The sequence below is a fragment of the Exophiala xenobiotica genome (genome assembly GCF_000835505.1).
Source record: "Exophiala xenobiotica strain CBS 118157 unplaced genomic scaffold supercont1.4, whole genome shotgun sequence".
Taxonomy (NCBI): Eukaryota; Fungi; Ascomycota; class Eurotiomycetes; order Chaetothyriales; family Herpotrichiellaceae; genus Exophiala; species Exophiala xenobiotica.
In genome coordinates, this window is record NW_013562491.1 from 1,787,766 (window position 1) to 1,803,389 (window position 15,624).

At 52.4% G+C, this 15,624-nt stretch overlaps 7 protein-coding genes across 7 annotated transcripts; 2 read left to right on the top strand and 5 right to left on the bottom strand.

Annotated features, from left to right (window-relative positions):
• The first annotated feature begins 278 nt into the window (after nt 1-278).
• Nucleotides 279-2,121, top strand: PV05_06861 (uncharacterized protein). Its single transcript, XM_013459636.1, has 2 exons — nt 279-774; nt 883-2,121. The coding sequence occupies exons 1-2, from the start codon at nt 663-665 to the stop codon at nt 1,914-1,916; spliced, it is 1,146 nt and encodes a 381-aa protein (XP_013315090.1). The 5' UTR covers nt 279-662; the 3' UTR covers nt 1,917-2,121.
• Nucleotides 2,122-2,141: 20 nt separating this feature from the next.
• On the bottom strand, nt 2,142-4,460 carry PV05_06862 (uncharacterized protein; the record flags this gene model as incomplete). The annotated part of the gene is made up of 3 exons (XM_013459637.1): nt 2,142-3,169; nt 3,323-3,833; nt 4,019-4,460. 3 exons carry the CDS (start codon nt 4,458-4,460, stop codon nt 2,173-2,175), a joined length of 1,950 nt encoding a protein of 649 aa, XP_013315091.1. The 3' UTR covers nt 2,142-2,172.
• Nucleotides 4,461-5,377: 917 nt separating this feature from the next.
• Nucleotides 5,378-8,213, bottom strand: PV05_06863 (uncharacterized protein). Its single transcript, XM_013459638.1, has 2 exons — nt 7,425-8,213; nt 5,378-7,374 (listed from the first exon to the last, which is right to left on the bottom strand). The coding sequence occupies exons 1-2, from the start codon at nt 7,835-7,837 to the stop codon at nt 6,516-6,518; spliced, it is 1,272 nt and encodes a 423-aa protein (XP_013315092.1). The 5' UTR covers nt 7,838-8,213; the 3' UTR covers nt 5,378-6,515.
• A 1,383-nt stretch (nt 8,214-9,596) lies between these two features.
• PV05_06864 (uncharacterized protein) lies at nt 9,597-10,872 on the bottom strand. The gene is made up of 3 exons (XM_013459639.1): nt 10,361-10,872; nt 10,168-10,287; nt 9,597-10,103 (listed from the first exon to the last, which is right to left on the bottom strand). Exons 1-3 carry the CDS (start codon nt 10,573-10,575, stop codon nt 9,998-10,000), a joined length of 441 nt encoding a protein of 146 aa, XP_013315093.1. The 5' UTR covers nt 10,576-10,872; the 3' UTR covers nt 9,597-9,997.
• Nucleotides 10,873-11,038: 166 nt separating this feature from the next.
• On the bottom strand, nt 11,039-13,363 carry PV05_06865 (uncharacterized protein). Its single transcript, XM_013459640.1, has one exon. It carries the CDS (start codon nt 13,203-13,205, stop codon nt 11,295-11,297), a length of 1,911 nt encoding a protein of 636 aa, XP_013315094.1. The 5' UTR covers nt 13,206-13,363; the 3' UTR covers nt 11,039-11,294.
• Nucleotides 13,364-13,463: 100 nt separating this feature from the next.
• PV05_06866 (uncharacterized protein) lies at nt 13,464-14,532 on the top strand. Its single transcript, XM_013459641.1, has one exon. It carries the CDS (start codon nt 13,566-13,568, stop codon nt 14,244-14,246), a length of 681 nt encoding a protein of 226 aa, XP_013315095.1. The 5' UTR covers nt 13,464-13,565; the 3' UTR covers nt 14,247-14,532.
• Nucleotides 14,009-15,551, bottom strand: PV05_06867 (uncharacterized protein). Its single transcript, XM_013459642.1, has 2 exons — nt 15,255-15,551; nt 14,009-15,206 (listed from the first exon to the last, which is right to left on the bottom strand). The coding sequence occupies exons 1-2, from the start codon at nt 15,456-15,458 to the stop codon at nt 14,508-14,510; spliced, it is 903 nt and encodes a 300-aa protein (XP_013315096.1). The 5' UTR covers nt 15,459-15,551; the 3' UTR covers nt 14,009-14,507.
• Nucleotides 15,552-15,624: the final 73 nt, after the last annotated feature.

Here is a 15,624-nt window from a genome sequence, read left to right on the forward strand (position 1 = left end):
TTGGTAGCTGATCTCCAGGTGCTCATGGCGGTCACTAGCCTCGGTCGCCAGGGCCCGGATCTCTTTCATCATTACGCTGTCACAAGTACTGACTGTGACGTGGACTCGCTTTGAGCCGCATCTACGCGGCCAGCTTCGGTGGCGGGTAGTTCTTCTGGAAGCTCTTCAGCCACGAAGATCCACAGTGCAGTGCCATTCCGTGCATGCATCTAATCCCGACCCTGAATATCAGGCACGGCATCGCAGGCCAAGCGAGCTGTCGTCTGCAACTGGTCAAACTGGGCCATTTTTTGAGCACGCCTTATTGTCTACATGCTTGCCGAAATTTCAAAGAAGCTGTTGCCTTCCGTCAATGGCATCTCAGGGCACGAAGACCAGTGCCTCCTGCCAATTCAGTGATGATGTTTTCATTGGACGATAAGAAACATCTCCAATGTCTCCTCTCGGTAAGCAATGTCAGAGAAAGGGCGCGCGCATCTCCAACACGATTTAAAAGCTTCATGGGCTCCATATGGACGTCCGGAGGAGATGATATTCCTACCATCTGATCCAGTGAAACTACTTCCGGGCTGAGAATACCTGCCCGTGATTGGCCACCGCTCGTCTTTGACATACCTCTAACCATCAACACCTGTACTGTCAATCCGCAAAAGCCTTCGACAATGTCTGGCGGCGCACCAGTCCCTGTCCCCGTCAAGGGCGAAGACGCAGTAGTCCTGTGCATGGAAGATATCAAAGAACGAGCGGACGCCAACCTGCCTGAAGTCGCAAGAGGTACGTTCAAGTTCGATCCTGACCATCACCACACCCGGCGGCGGTCCTTTCATATACACCTCTTCGCCGCTAGCAGCCCAACTTAACGGCTTCATCTCGATTGTATAGATTTCTACAACTCTGGCTCAACATACCAAACCACCATCGCCGAGAACTCATCTACCTTCAACAAATACCGCCTCCGGTCCCGCGTGCTGATCGACGTCTCCCAGCTCTCGACCTCAACAACTTGTCTCGACCGGACAATCAAGTTCCCGCTAGGTATATCGCCGGCCGGCCTCCAAGCCATGGCTCATCCCGGAGGTGAACTTGCCACGTCCCGCGCCTGCGCCAACATGGGCATTAACATGGCCATATCGAGCTTTGCCAACTATCCCGTCAGGGACATCACTTCCACCGGGAACAGAGGGGTGCACTACGCGATGCAGCTGTACATGATGAAAGACCGCGGTCTGCAAGAATCTATTATAAAAGCCGCGGAAGAAGCAGGCTGCAAAGCCATCTTTCTCACGGCGGACTCTCCCGTTCTCGGGGTCCGCTATAACGAATGGCGCAACGACTTCCGGACCCCCGACGGCCTGGCCTATCCGATGTTGGGACTAACGAGCGAGATGATCCGCCGGCAGACGCACGACGCCGGGTTTATGGCGCTCAACGATGACAGCCATAACTGGGAACGAGACATTGCATGGCTGAGAGCACGGACTAAGATGCAGATCTGGATCAAGGGCGTCATGACGGCCGAGGATGCCGAGTTGGCAATCAAACACGGGTGCGATGGAATCATTGTAAGCAATCACGGCGGAAGACAACTCGACGGCGTAGCGGCCACGCTTGATGCGCTGGTGGAATGCGTCGACGCAGCGAAGGGTAGAATTCACGTGCACATGGACGGCGGGATCCGACGAGGGAGTGATATTTTCATTGCGCTGGCGCTGGGGGCGCAGTGTGTTTGGGTTGGACGTCCTGCCATCTGGGGTTTGGCGTATAATGGGCAAGCGGGGGTTGAGAAGATGCTGAGTATCTTGTACGAGGACTTTAGACGGTGTATGGCTTTGTGTGGGTGTAAGAGTGTTGAGGAGATTGGAAGGGGTTGCCTGAGGAGGATGGGATACGATGGGGTGTTGCGGAGAGTGGAGTAATTGACTGTAGTGATGGTTCAGCACTGGTTCAGCATCTGTGTTACTATGTAACGGTATGCAGTTAGAGGCTGAGTCGAGACTTGAATCCTCACAAGGACTTGCTGCAGTCAGTTTGGGAGGTCAATTCTTTCCGTCTGCTACGGTTACTTGAACGATTGTTCTCCCTTTTTCTTTGCCACATAACCAGTGTTGTGGTATAGGTGTCACACGTAGGTAAAGGATCAGGTCTGTCTTAATACCAAGGGCGGGACCAGACCTAGACTTCTGTCAAGCGCGTTGCCATTGCATCCGCCCAGAACACTTGTCCCTCGCCGTCACAGTCATCGCTCTCAAACCATAGGAACTTCGCACAGACGTCCTTGGTTGCAGCCCAGCTTGCACGGAGAGCGGGCCTGTCGGTCGAGATTGTTTGGACGAAGAATTCCTCGAACCAAGATCTCATGAAAGAAGTCGGGTCGGAAAGGACGCCACCGATCACGGTGACCCAAAGCAATAGGTCTGGACAGCACTGCTGCTGGTGCTGGTGCTGATGTTGATACTGGTGTTGTTGCTGCTGATACTGGTGCTGCTGGTGCTGTTGCTGGTGCTGATACAGGCCTTGATCATTACTAGTAGTGGTGGTCACATAGTCCTCCACGGCTTGACTGATGCGTTGGGCCAGCTTCAAATGTAGGCCGGAGACGCGCGGATACGGGAACAGCACGAGCAACATGTACCCCAACGTGCCCAGGCGGCACAGCTCATACTGGCAGGAGTCCGCGGTGAGTCCTAGTAACTCAGGAGCCCGAGGAGATGCTGCCACTGCCGCCCCCGCAGACCTGGACCTGCCACTCATGTCCGGAAGGGACAGACATTCGTGGATCAGACAGTTCCTGCCCCACATGATGAAGGGGAACGGAGGTGCCGAGTCGTCCTTGCGTAGGTAGAGGTCGTAGCTGATCGAGAGTTTGCGGATCATGGGTATGACTTGGAAAAAGGCCTCGTACAGTGCGTGCATACTAGTGTTCGAGGAGGTTGAGGTCGAGGATGATGATGATGAGAACGAAGAGGATGATTGGGATCGTTGTAATTGTAATGGGCTACCTAGCGGTAATGGTAAGCTGTCGAACCCGGTGGCCAAGTCGCGCAGGAACGGACGGAGGGTTTGTTCGTCGGGTTTTCCGGGCGGCCACATGGCTTGCAAGACCGAGGTCGGGATACGCATTGGATAAGTCGGAGCGGAAAGGCGTCTGAAGGCCACGATGCAATCGGCTCTAAGGGTGAGGGTCAGTCAATGCTCTTAGTCTGGTCGGGTCTGGTCGGGGTCCAGGACGACAAGTTCAAACTACAACAGCCGGGGGGTCAGGAAGGGCGGTGGTGGGGGGTTGGATGGTAGGGGAAACGAAGGGCGGGCGGTACTGCCGTACATTGCAATGAAATTGGACAGGAAATCGATCTGCAACGTCAGAAAGCCTCCTCTCTTCTCGATCAACGCGCGAATGGCGTCGAGGTGTGCCATTTCAAAGTCCATGGTGCCGTAGAAGTGGAAATTCTGCGCCGTCAAGAGAGTCGAGTCTTCTCTTTCGGTCGCGGCCACGTCCGACCGAGGCGCCAATGTGTCGCCCAAATCATGGGCCGCCAGGATGGCCATGCTGAGCAACAACTCGTCCGTGACGTTGTTGATGTTGGCACCGACAGACGCGATTTCTTGCCGCACGGCCTTGATCGCGAGGGACTTGTACGTCAGTCGGAGGACTCTGTTCTCCTGCATGACCGGCATCCCGGTGTGGAGGAAGGCGTTGTGCGCGGCGCTGGCAAAGACGATCGTGTAGTAGGCCGCGGGTGATCGCATGGTGCTGGCGAGCACGGCGTGCTTCATTTCGCCCACCGTGCCGGGGATCGTGGAGCAGCAAAACGACGGCCATTGGTATGTGAGCGCTGTTTTTTTGACCCAAAAGAGTCAGTAAGGTATATCAGTTTTTGGTTTTCCCACGTTTTCACACAAGGAGTTGAGTGTAAGCAACCTAGCCCGGCCCCTTGGGGGAGCAGGACCCGGTTTTACACCTGCGACCAATCGAGGTGGGAAAGAGAAAGGGGAGGGAACGATAGATAGATGACCTTACCATGATCTAGCATCTCCTGGACGTACCGAGGCTTGTCCCCAAGCACGAGCACGTTGAAAGGGTCCATCTGGCCAACGCCTACGTCTCGTAAAGACGGATAGTTGTTGATCACGCGGCTTCCGCGCATTCGGAAAGCGTTCGTGTTCCTGCCTGGCAGGTTCCGGCGAGCGGACGCACTGGCGTGAGAGTTGGATTCAGACCCTGCATTTTCAGCCTCGCCATGGGATGCTTGCTTCGATGGCATGCAACCTTGACGTTGTGGCGCCGCGTGGGAAAGCGCTTTCGCAAGTCTTTCCAGTTTGGCTTTCCTATGATACTCCCGGGCTGCATGCTTCTGCAGCGATACGTCGGCATCGGTCGTGGAGAAATGGTGTTTGACAGTGGCAGAGCGCGAGGGCCGATAGGGGACGAACAAGAGCCTCGTATCAGTTTTGGTTGCCATTGCCAGTTAACAGTAACAGCGACAGCGACCACAGTACTTTGTACGAACTGGCAGTCTGTGAAAGACGCACGAAGGATCCCCTTTCCCCAGGTGCGGGTTTCCAAGAAGCATGGGGCTTGTCCGGACACTTCAAGATAACGACGGGGATCTAGACTTCAGGACAGCCTTGGTGGACTTACGTAAAATTGCCGTCGGTCGACTTCAGCCAGCCACATTCATAAAGGCGTCTCTTTTCGGGTTGACTGCTCCCTTAGGGTCTCTTGGCTGAGGCGTTCAGAAGTGCTGATAAAGGCCCCTGGTATGATCGTTGTCGAGATGCACGGATATCCTTGAGTGAGAATAACAAGAAGAAATGCGCCTGTTTCTCTAGCAACACTCACGTCAGTAAATAGGTAAGAGGAGGAAGAAGACGACGACGACGACGAGACGACTCGACAAATCTTCGTGGAGCACCATGATTGTCAAAGCAGTACGTCAAGGTACCAGATCAGGAAGAAGGTGTCGTTCCAACGTCCCAGAAACATGGCTGTGCATGTCAGGGAGTAACGTAGATATAGATCTCTCGCCGAACATCTCGAGAGTTGTCGAAGCTAAGTTAGGCGAGATATCATCTTCATAGAGCCTGTTCGAGCTCACGCTTGATACTGTAACTTCGTACCTTATCCGAAGGTCCGATGTGCTCCACGGGGTCCATCCTTGTCCTTCTCCATTCCACCCCAGGCGTCCAAGCATTTGCGACACACCTGAAACCACCAGTGCTTCAACACCTTGGTCTCCTCAATCGGCTGCTCTAGCAAACTTTCCATTCCGATGTGTGGGAGCCTACGATAGTATTGTACTATAGTAGACCGTTTGCAGAGAAACGTAGACGTAGTGGTGCAGCGATACGTACATAGGACTGGAGACTTCAAAAGACGTGAGTTGTTCAAAGTTCATTAGATATTATTGTATTAGATTATTTCTCGTCGATCGAACAGCTTCGTCGATCGCTCGAGGCTTGAGCCGTACTGCCTTGTCCAGTGGGCTCGACCAGGAATGCAGGCGGAAATGCTCAGCCTCGTTGATGACTCCAATCACCCAGTCAGCCTCGTCTTCCACACAACAGTCACACAGCATCTCAGTGCATGCGTAAGCCATGCGTAAGCGCCCGTACTCTGGCCTCCTGCAAACGGCCGAATTGTTCTGTACAAGTCAGGCGTGCATCATGGTTGTGCTCAAAACTCCATGCATGACCGTTAGACTTTGTGACCTGTTGGGGGCTGAACCCCTGTTGTGACCAGGCACGGAGAAACCTTGAAAGGCCGTAAGCCGTTGACTGGGGGAGGTCATCGTCGGACTGTACTGCATCCATCGTGTATCCTGGCTGCGTTTGACATTCCTGCTTCGGTCCACAACACAAAAAAGCCGTTTCCTCTGCTCAGAGCAAAGCTGACTCAAACAAGCCCAAAACTCCCGGCTCTTTCTTCCTCTCTGTTGAAACCAAGCGAATGGCATATCGGTCATAAACACCATGTCTCGATATCTTTTGTACAAAGTGTAAGCGAATGAGGTATCTCAATTCAGTCGGTAAACAGTAGCCGCTGAACGGATGGAAAACCGCTCTCCTCTCGATGAAAACGCCGCCCTCTCTCCTTGGCAACAAATGCAAGGCGTAATAGAGTCAACCTTGTCCGTACCCAATCCAATCACCAATACATGCAATAAGTCCGGCTAAACACGATGGTGCTGCTGTGCAAGGTGACAACATCATACCAAGTAAAAACATTCCCGACAAAATATGGGCGCGAGAACAAAAACGTAGATGGTGAATCCTTGCAGCCGTCCGAGCCGCCTGATTAAGAGCCTGCAAGGATGTAGCGATCGGTTGGGGAATCCCCGGACATAATGATCGTCGGCTCGCAGTCATTGAACTTCGCATCGCGTCTATTTGCAAAGTCATAAAAAAGTGTCGCTCATATGCAAGTTCCCAACCGTAAAGCATGGCATGGACTCGTACGGAAAACGCCCTGCCGAAAGTGCTGAAACTAAAGGAGAAGTCGAAATGGAGAAATAGTCTCATCTTTCGTGGTTGGAATAGGCTTCGGTCCAGACATTTTGGGTTTCCTCAACTGGACTCAACGAACCGGAGGAGATGGAGGACGAAGAGCCGATCGTCCATTCGTCGCTGTCGGGATGACTGCCACCAATACCAGCAAGACCGTAGCCATAATCACTCTGCTCTCCAATTTCGACAAAGTCGTAATCCCACCGATAGTTCTTGTCTGGTTGGAGACGAGGAAGGAACTTGGCCTTTGCAAAGTAGAAGATGACACCAGCCAGCATGCTGCCCGCAACCAGGTCCACAGCGTAGTGATGTGACAGGTACATGGTAGCCCACCACAGCCACATGGCGTAGAATGCGAATAGAGGGGTGAGTTTCGGGAAGACGTGGCTCATGAAAAGTGCTTCGAGGGTCGAGGTAGCGGCGTGAAGTGATGGGAATGCTCCAAAAACCATGGGAGACGCCGTGAAACCAGAAGTGTACATATCGAATCCTAGAAGTGCGTCGATACGCGCCAGACCGGCTGGCGAGCCTTTCATCGAGTAGTTTGCTGGAGCTAAGCCGTACATGTTCTCGTACCATGGCGCGGAACAAGGAAGCACGACCTGAGTAATGACCCCAATGAGATTTAGGTAGCCGAATGCGAACCCGAAAACCGGTACTGTCGTTGGTGGTGCATAGATGAACATGATTGCGGAGCACACAAATGGAGCTCCAAAGTGTCCCAGGCCGTAGGGAAACCACGCCAGCAGATCGAGTATAGTGTTCTTGTGGGCGGAAAGGATATTGCTTAGGTTTGCGCCATAGAGGATATTTTCGAGCGCAGGTAGGACTTTGACCCAGATGGGAGGTCTCCATTCGGCTGGGATAAACCTGAAGAGTACGTCAGCCTGAACACAGACGTGTCTCCCAGAACGACTCACCTGCAAGCGTAGAAGAGGATAAGGTAAGCGGCTATGGGCATGAAAGGACGGAAGAATTGTCGAGTGATTGGGAATACCAAGGACGTGAGTAGCAGTGTAGCGACCGCCGTCTTGACCAGGGGACCCGGAGACTCAATTATGCTCAAAGAGAAAATCCCAATGAAGGCCAGGAAAAGCCATTGTGCATCGTAGATTGACCATTTGTGGTTCTGTAGGGCTCGTAATGTGTCTGCAGGAGAGAAAGAGGTCTGGAGATTTGCGAAGGTCGAGGCAGGAGATTGTCGGTTTCGTAGCTTTGATCTCAGCTTGCGCCGTAGTCTATGAGGGACGAGGATCTGTATTGACCGCCATGGTATCTGAATGTGCTTCTTGGAAAGAGCGGTGTCCTTCCAGGACGGAAGGGAGGCCTGCATCGCAGCGTCGCAGCGTCGAGCTGGCTGGGTGCGCAGAGTTGTCAAGCCGTTTCTTGAGGCGTGTGAGGGGTGTCTGTGTTCTCGAGGAAGAGGACTGTGGGAGCGACGGCGACCAGGAGAGCGGTAGGAAGCGAGGAGGTGAGGAGAGAGGTCGACCGAGAAGAGATTCCGGGCAATCCGAAGTGATAGAGAAGAAACGGAGAGGTCAAGGGCTTAGGTGAGCAACAAAGAGACGATGTGGATGTTGGCGGATACTGATGCAAGATGAGAAGCAATAATAATGCCTAGAATTGTGCAGACTCAGACGAACCGGAGCAGCCGCAGGAAAAGAGAAGAGGTGAAGAGGCCACTACCTTAGGCTTGGGGGCCGTCAGGGCCATTCATGGGCCCTTCTGGAGGATGGCAGGGATTGACTGCCCAGTGGACCAGTAGTTACCTGAGCTGAGCCGAGCGAAAAGCTAGCCCATTAGGGACTCAAATCTGGGCTATCGATGGCCCACTCCTCAGGCTCCCAGGCTCCTCAGGCTCACTACCTGGTAGGCTAGGTGGTAGGTATTATTCGCTCGCCCCTGGAAATCGAACAGCAGCAACCGCAGACGCACAGAGTCCACCCGTTGCCGTCCCGAAAAACTCTTTTCTTTTCCATCTCGACGTCACCACGAAGGAATTGTAGGTGTTGGCATGATGCAACTTTGCAGATGAAGCACCATCATCGACGAAGCCATAGTGGCGCATGCGCATGCCGGTGTTTCTGAATTCTGTGAATGGTTCTATCGTCCAGCCTCGTGTACTTCTACTGTGGTACTGCTCCATGGAGGGCCTGAGTAATGAAAGTAGCTCGTATTACGGATACGAGATGGTTAGTGGCACGCGAACAGACTTCCAGGTCTGGGTGGTTTATTAGCGATGCTGACTGTGATTGCGACCAATTTCCTTTCGGATATTCAGGACTGTGTGCAGGACTGTGTGCATGACTGTCATTTGACCTCATCGCCCACTATCGCCCACGGATCGTAGTGATCGCACCACAATCTTGGATGTGTCAGATACTGACTTTCCAATCGTGCCACTGAGTCCAGAATCAGTCTTTTCCAATCAATCATCCTTCCTTGCATTCCTTCGTTTCACCCTCAAAATTTCCTTGCCTAAACAATTTCTTACTTCTCCCACGAACCCCGCTGATTTCCCTTTTTTTGGCCTTTTCTCAACAGGCTCCAGCAATACATAGTAACTCGATTTGATCGGCAGCTCTGATCTTCCCGTCGCGTCCGTGTATCCATGTCAAGCACGTGAGTCGTTGCTCTACAGAGTATGCATACGATAGTGTCACACGCTCGGGGTGTTTCTGCTTCCGGCCGAGTCCGCACCAGTCACAGTACCGAGCCAGACAAATGCCATTGTTGGCAGCTGAAAATAGCTTCGACCTACTGTATTATGAAGGTCATCATGCATTGAAAAGGCCCCTGCCTTGAGCTGATTGGATCGCTTGACCTCATCCTCTGCCTTGCCTCGGCCTGTCTGTCCATTCGCCGATGACTTTCAGCTGACAACTTCCCCGATCGACTGAATCCTATTCCTTGACAGCATGCCAGCTATCTCATAATAATCAGCATGCGGCACGGATTGACCCGCAACGCTGAGGCTGACCGATATCAGAATCTGACTTGCCTGTCCAGAATCGTTGTCGATTTCCGGAGCGGATGAGTAGCCGTGGCGTAATAAGGCTACATCCACTCAACGAAGAAGAACTGGTTACAGTATCTGCATGGGACGTCACGGGTACATGATCACTCATGTCCATAGGGAGTATGAATTCCGTAATCGTCTCTCTAGGTTGCCCTGACCACCCCAACCCGACTCTCCTCGAGTCATGTCCGGCACAGACTGCTATCATAAGCTACTCGCAATATCCCCGCTTCTGGAACAGTCTGTCCTGATATGTCACTTCGTCCTGCTGGTAACATAATTGTTGCCCACGAGGTTCGCCATCGATCATGATACAATTCAAGACCCTTCGTTGCTGTCCTTCCGTTTCAGGTGCTGGCTCGTGCGGTCAGACAACCTGTCCACAATGCTTGAGCTCGCTCATAAGACAACGCATGCGCTTCGTCACCAATCCTTCAGGACATTCACGCTCGCTCTCATGTTAAGTCCACGCAACTATCTCTGCCCAGCTGTTGCCGATGTCGTCTTCGACAGATTCGCCTGACCCGACCCGTGCCTCGACAACGACGGAGCACTTTGTGCCGAACTTGATCGTGAGTACCTATTGTGTCTCCCATTAGTCACGTGCCTTCGCCTTCCTCAAGTTCGTGTTATGATGCACTTACGGATTCCGCTTTTCAGCCGTCGGGGTCGAAGTCGGTGTCGATATTTTACCGCTTTGACCCCAGCCCAACCGCGACTTATACTCCGGCCACGATGCATTGTTCCAGATCTTGGTGATTACACTAGAAGACCCTCACTGTCAGCCTTGGCTTCCTGGAAGTGGTTCGGCATCATTGGAAGCCATGTAAGGCATACCTTTGTGCTGCATCCTCCTCGTGCTGTAGGGTTCTCTCTTTCACGCCGACCTTCATTCCGTCGCGACTAAAAGATACATTTTTCTTCTCCAGCTTCTGTTTCGTGTTATGTCCGACGTCATGAGCGATCTGGTATGCGACGAGTCCAACGACAGCAACGAGACCGATGACGATCACCAGAATGATGAAGGATATGATGTGGCCCGCCTGAGACATTGTGTCTGATCCACGAGAAACGCCGCAGGTAGATTTGTTTCGGAGAGGAGGTTCAACGACGATGAGGATGTCGTGCGAAGGGGGTGACTGTTCTTTTGTAGCCGCTGGTCAGATGCACTGTTGTTTCGCAGTCCACGAGGGCGAAGACGATGACAATGACAAGTCGTCAGATAAATCGTAGAGTAGACCACGCTTCGGAGCTGTCCTTGTGTACACTCTAGTCGAATCGAGTGTAAGCCCTAAATCATGCGGCTGAGGATCCTCTTTGCGTTGTGTGCTTGAACAACTCGAGGTTCCTGAAGAACGCAAATGAATGCGCCACAGTTGAATCCGTTGTCCCTGTGGCTTGGGAAATCCTCTAGACCAGAAAGAGAATGGTGAGACGGCCAAGCCCACGTCAAGAAATCATGTGGCGCGGATCACCATGGTGCGCAGATGCATGTGAGAGTCACATCATGACATCGTAGGAACCAGCTGCATTAAATGTCCACGAAGCGCCAAAGCCAGACAACACTGCAAACATATGCACCGCTGAGCTCGTTCTGGCCTCATCTATTTGCAAGTAAATCATTTCTCATAGTCCTGAACAGGTGCTCATTGCCAATCCGAACTCTATTGGGTATCATGCTGTGAGTGTAGACCACAATCCAAAACGCCGCGCCATGTCAACGTACATTAACTTACTCGTATGCCCTGTATACCTGGTAGTCATGGGTTCCTCACTCGTCATCGAATATTTGCACCTTCTCGCTGATCTCCCATATCCTGCTTTCATACCTTTCCTCGATCTCGTGTCCTCTGCCACCAGCAACCCTCAGAATCAAATCGTTTAAGCTGCTTCGGCCGAGGATATCAACATGGTCGCCTGTATTCGGACCACCTCGAGGACTAAACCGATCAGGTTCATGAGGCATTTCGTAGGTGGTGACTTTGACACCAGCAGGATTGTACCGCCTGATCTTCTTCCACCCCTTTGCACACATGTAACCCGTCGAAAGGAGATTCACTGTACCGTCTCCTTCGCCAAAGACGACTCCATGGTCAATCACGCCTGGCTGTTGGGTACGGCCATTTGGCGAACTCACTGACGTGTCGATCGATACATTGACATTCCCATGTAATGGATTTTCGTTGTCCTTGTAGAAATAAGATCGCTCTGTCGGCTTGCCAATCCCGTAGAAGCAGTAGATCTTCATGTCCGGTGCAATTGGCAGACGCGCTTCAAGCGGATTCAGCCACGTCTGGGGGACGTTCTCATTACGCTCCACCTCGGCCTTCGTGTGAGCCACGCCGTGAGAGTACGCGTGTTTGATTTGTTCCTGATACCATGGCTCCGTGTTGTTCATAAGATAGTCAAATGACTCAGCCATGGTCAAATTCTTGCGAGCAGGTCCGGTTGAGTTAAATTTCGGCCTGAAGGAGAGAAAGACACCGTGAGTGCTGTTCTGCTGGGGATACGGCAAGTCATCGGGCGCCCAGGTACTGTTACCCCAAACTGCTTCGCCACCCTTGGGCAGCATCGACGATATACCGGGCATGGCGCGAAAGATTTCTGCGCGATCTTCCCGGGACAGGAATTTCTCGAGCCCGTATACAGCGAAGGCGTTGAGTTGAGCTGTGTCTTTCATCTCGCCAGATAGAAGGGCAGGGATGTCCTTTGCTGTGCCGAGCATGCAACCTGATATATTGATCCAGGAGTCAATATAAGTGTTCACCCAATGAGGGCCGCCTTTGCCGTGATTTTTATGCTCGGCCCATTTCATAAAGTACAAAACAACTTGGCTGCCCATTGAGTGGCTGACGAGTACGACCTTACGCCCTGACGTGGCATAGGCTACTTCGATATAGCTCTTCAGCCTCGTGAAGTACTGGTCGCGGACTTCTAGATTAGCGTACGACAAGCGCCAGTCGTATGCTGCCGTGAAGGCATTCGTCGGGTCGTAACCGATCGTAGCGAGGTTCTCTAAGATCTTGTTCCATATCCAGTACCCCGTGATAAAGAAGTCTGTTGCATCGAAGCCTTGAGCTGCACGAAGCTTGATGCCCGGAGGGTCTAGCCCCGTCTCCTTGTCTAGCATTATATGCTTCTTCCACGCCGCTTGGTCCAGCACAAGCGCTCTCATCATTGACCACGAGCCCCAGAGGCGTTTCCGGAAATACTGGCGTGACTTCTCGCCGGTGGACCATGACTCCAGGCCTGTGGAAATGACCCCAGGAACCATGATCACGGGATGATCCGCCGATATGCCTTGCGACTGTAGGTGCAGACCCACAGCAAAGGAGTCGTAGTTGACCACATCCCGTTCTGCTTTGGACAAGTCCTTCACATCTTTCACAATGCCGGCAGGGATAGCGTCCATCAAACTGTCCAAATTGACTTCGAGCAGTCCTTCCAGCTTGATAACATCTTGCGACTGGGCGAAAAGCAGGGCTAGCACCAGTCCCAGAAGACTCCCCAATCCAAAGATGACCCCGGACCTCCTCTTTGTGTGTCTTTGCTTTTTGAGATTCTCTAGCTTCTTGGTCGAAACGACTTTGACTTCTTCGCTAGGATCGGGCGTGCTTTCTCGACTGGGGGATGGAGATGGTGTTGACAGGGCATTGGCAATGCGCCGCCGCAGGGCTGACATGGTTTCTAAAGAGGCTTCTCGAACGAGTACAAAATGGACGAGGAGCACACGACCACAGACAAGAAGTCTTGCCGGGTCGGCCGGAGAGATTTCTCTGAGGTACCCACGTACCTTAGGTGGCTTAGGTAGACGGGCTCGACGGATTGATGAGTGTGCAGTTTCACATGCAGGGGAAACTTGAATGCTTCTCCAATTTCGTCATGAATTTCGATCCATGTTTTGAAGCGTCGGGGAAATTCGCTTTCACATCCACCACACCTTTCAGGCGCACGATCTGATTTTCAGCCGGGATCTCAGGCTTGCTTCGTTCAATTCACATGATGGCACGACGGAGACCTCGGTAACACGATTGAATCTACAATGAGCAGCGATGTGTCCTCTGCACCAATATCCGAGGGCCAGACGGGTTCGACAGCTGCGCGTTACCAGAGCAATCCTCCCGGCATAAGTTATGTTCAGTATTCTCTCGAGAAAGAGCCGGAGTACCTACCTCAGATTCGCGAAATGATATCAAAGGACCTTTCCGAGCCTTACAGCATCTACGTGTACAGGTATTTTCTTTACCAGTGGCCGGAGTTATGCTTCCTGGCGCTAGATACGACGGACCACGACAAACTGGCTGGGGTGGTCATTTGCAAGTTGGAGCCGCATAGAGGAGGACCCCTCCGAGGGTACATTGCTATGCTCGCAACTAAAGACACTTTTCGCGGGAAAGGGATCGCGACGACTCTAGTCAGCAAAGCAATCGACCTGATGATCGAAAAAGACGCCGACGAAATTGCGCTTGAGACAGAGGAGACAAATACTGCAGCAATGAAATTGTACGAGCGGTTAGGTTTCTTGAGAAGCAAGAAACTTCACCGATACTATCTGAACGGCAACAGCGCATATCGACTATTGCTGTATCTCAAAGAAGGAGTCGGGAGCATTCCCGTCGACATGGGACCCGAGAATTATAATGACCTTCCGGGAGCCGTACAGGATGAGTTTCGAAATCGACCTCGGGATCCAGACGACCCTTTCGGCCAAGGGATCATATGAGGTTTCTTTCCGGGTATGCCACCGAGATCTCAGCAATCTGGCGCAGAGGCCGCAACGCTGATCAACCGCAAAGGTTGCCAGCAGGATCGAGGAAGGACGACAGATGGCGAATTGTTCGGCATCGGAATGTCTCCTTCACCCAGACATCAGTCAAGTCTTGGGATAGCAAGCTCTCCGACGGATCGGTTGCCAAAGGGGCCCTCGACAGACTCGTCTTATTTTAGCCAGATGAGGGATCGATCTGAATCGTGGTTCGAACAATCATAAGCAGCCTCCAATCCATTGCTCCCATCTTCTCACACCTTTCCCTGCCTCTTCGCCTTTGACTGCGCCTCCGAGAACATCAACGCGAATATTGTACTCGTCCTCCATCAACTTGAACGTGAACTGATCCTCCCCCCCTCCGCCAAGAACATCTCCTTCTGTGTCTGCATCTGACTCTTGTCCCACTGTTGTCAGCCCTTTGCTCTTCGAGACTCTCACTCTCTCAATCTCTGCTTGTAGTCGTTCTCTCACCGCCCCAGCAGGCAGAGCAGTAAATAAGTCCTGCTTGTTTGCCGCAATAAGGACAGGTATCTCTGTATTTGTCTTTGTCTTTCCTGTGACTCGTCGCTGTAGGGCTAGCAGTGTATCGTGCAGGTACACTGCAGTATCACGAGATGCAGCTGAATCACCCGAGTCGAGGACACTGCTGTCAACGACGAAGATAATCCCACGCAATGCAGGATTTTGTATTTGAGACAGAGCTTGTTCGGTCCTCAGTTTTCCATGCCCAGGTGTATCTATCATGACATATCGAGTCGGTTGCTTGCTTTTGAGGGAGACATCGTTTTCGGAGCGATATTTATTGGATCCCAAGGGCACCGAGGCAGGCAAAAGTAAGCTGAAATTGGAGGATACTTGGGATATACGGGTAGCGGACGGGTCCCATTCTTCTGGATTCTCGGATCGTTTTTGCAGCTATTGACGTTAGGTTTTCTAGACCGAACAGGAGTTTCAAGTCCTTACTAGAGAGACAAGAGAAGTCTTGCCAGCGCCGCTTGGTCCCAGAAGGAGAAAAGTAGGCACAACTTTGGCACGCGCAGTCTGGGTGTAGAAATAGAGGTGTAGGAGCAATGGGAGGGATATTGTGACCAGGAAAGCAATCAAGATGGCAAGAGGGTCGCCGGAGAAGAGCCTTGTAGGCCAACTATCCGGCGAAGACCAGCCCATGTTGAGCGGTAGAAAGGATCGTGGTTGTTGTAATATACCAATGGCATGATTCTTCTATCAAGTGGGATGAAGGGACTCGGAGACGAAGGTGACGTGCGCAAGTGAGGCTGTGGAGTTGATCGGCCGCCAATCTTTATTTATCCCTTTTGCGGGCTGCCAGGCGTTT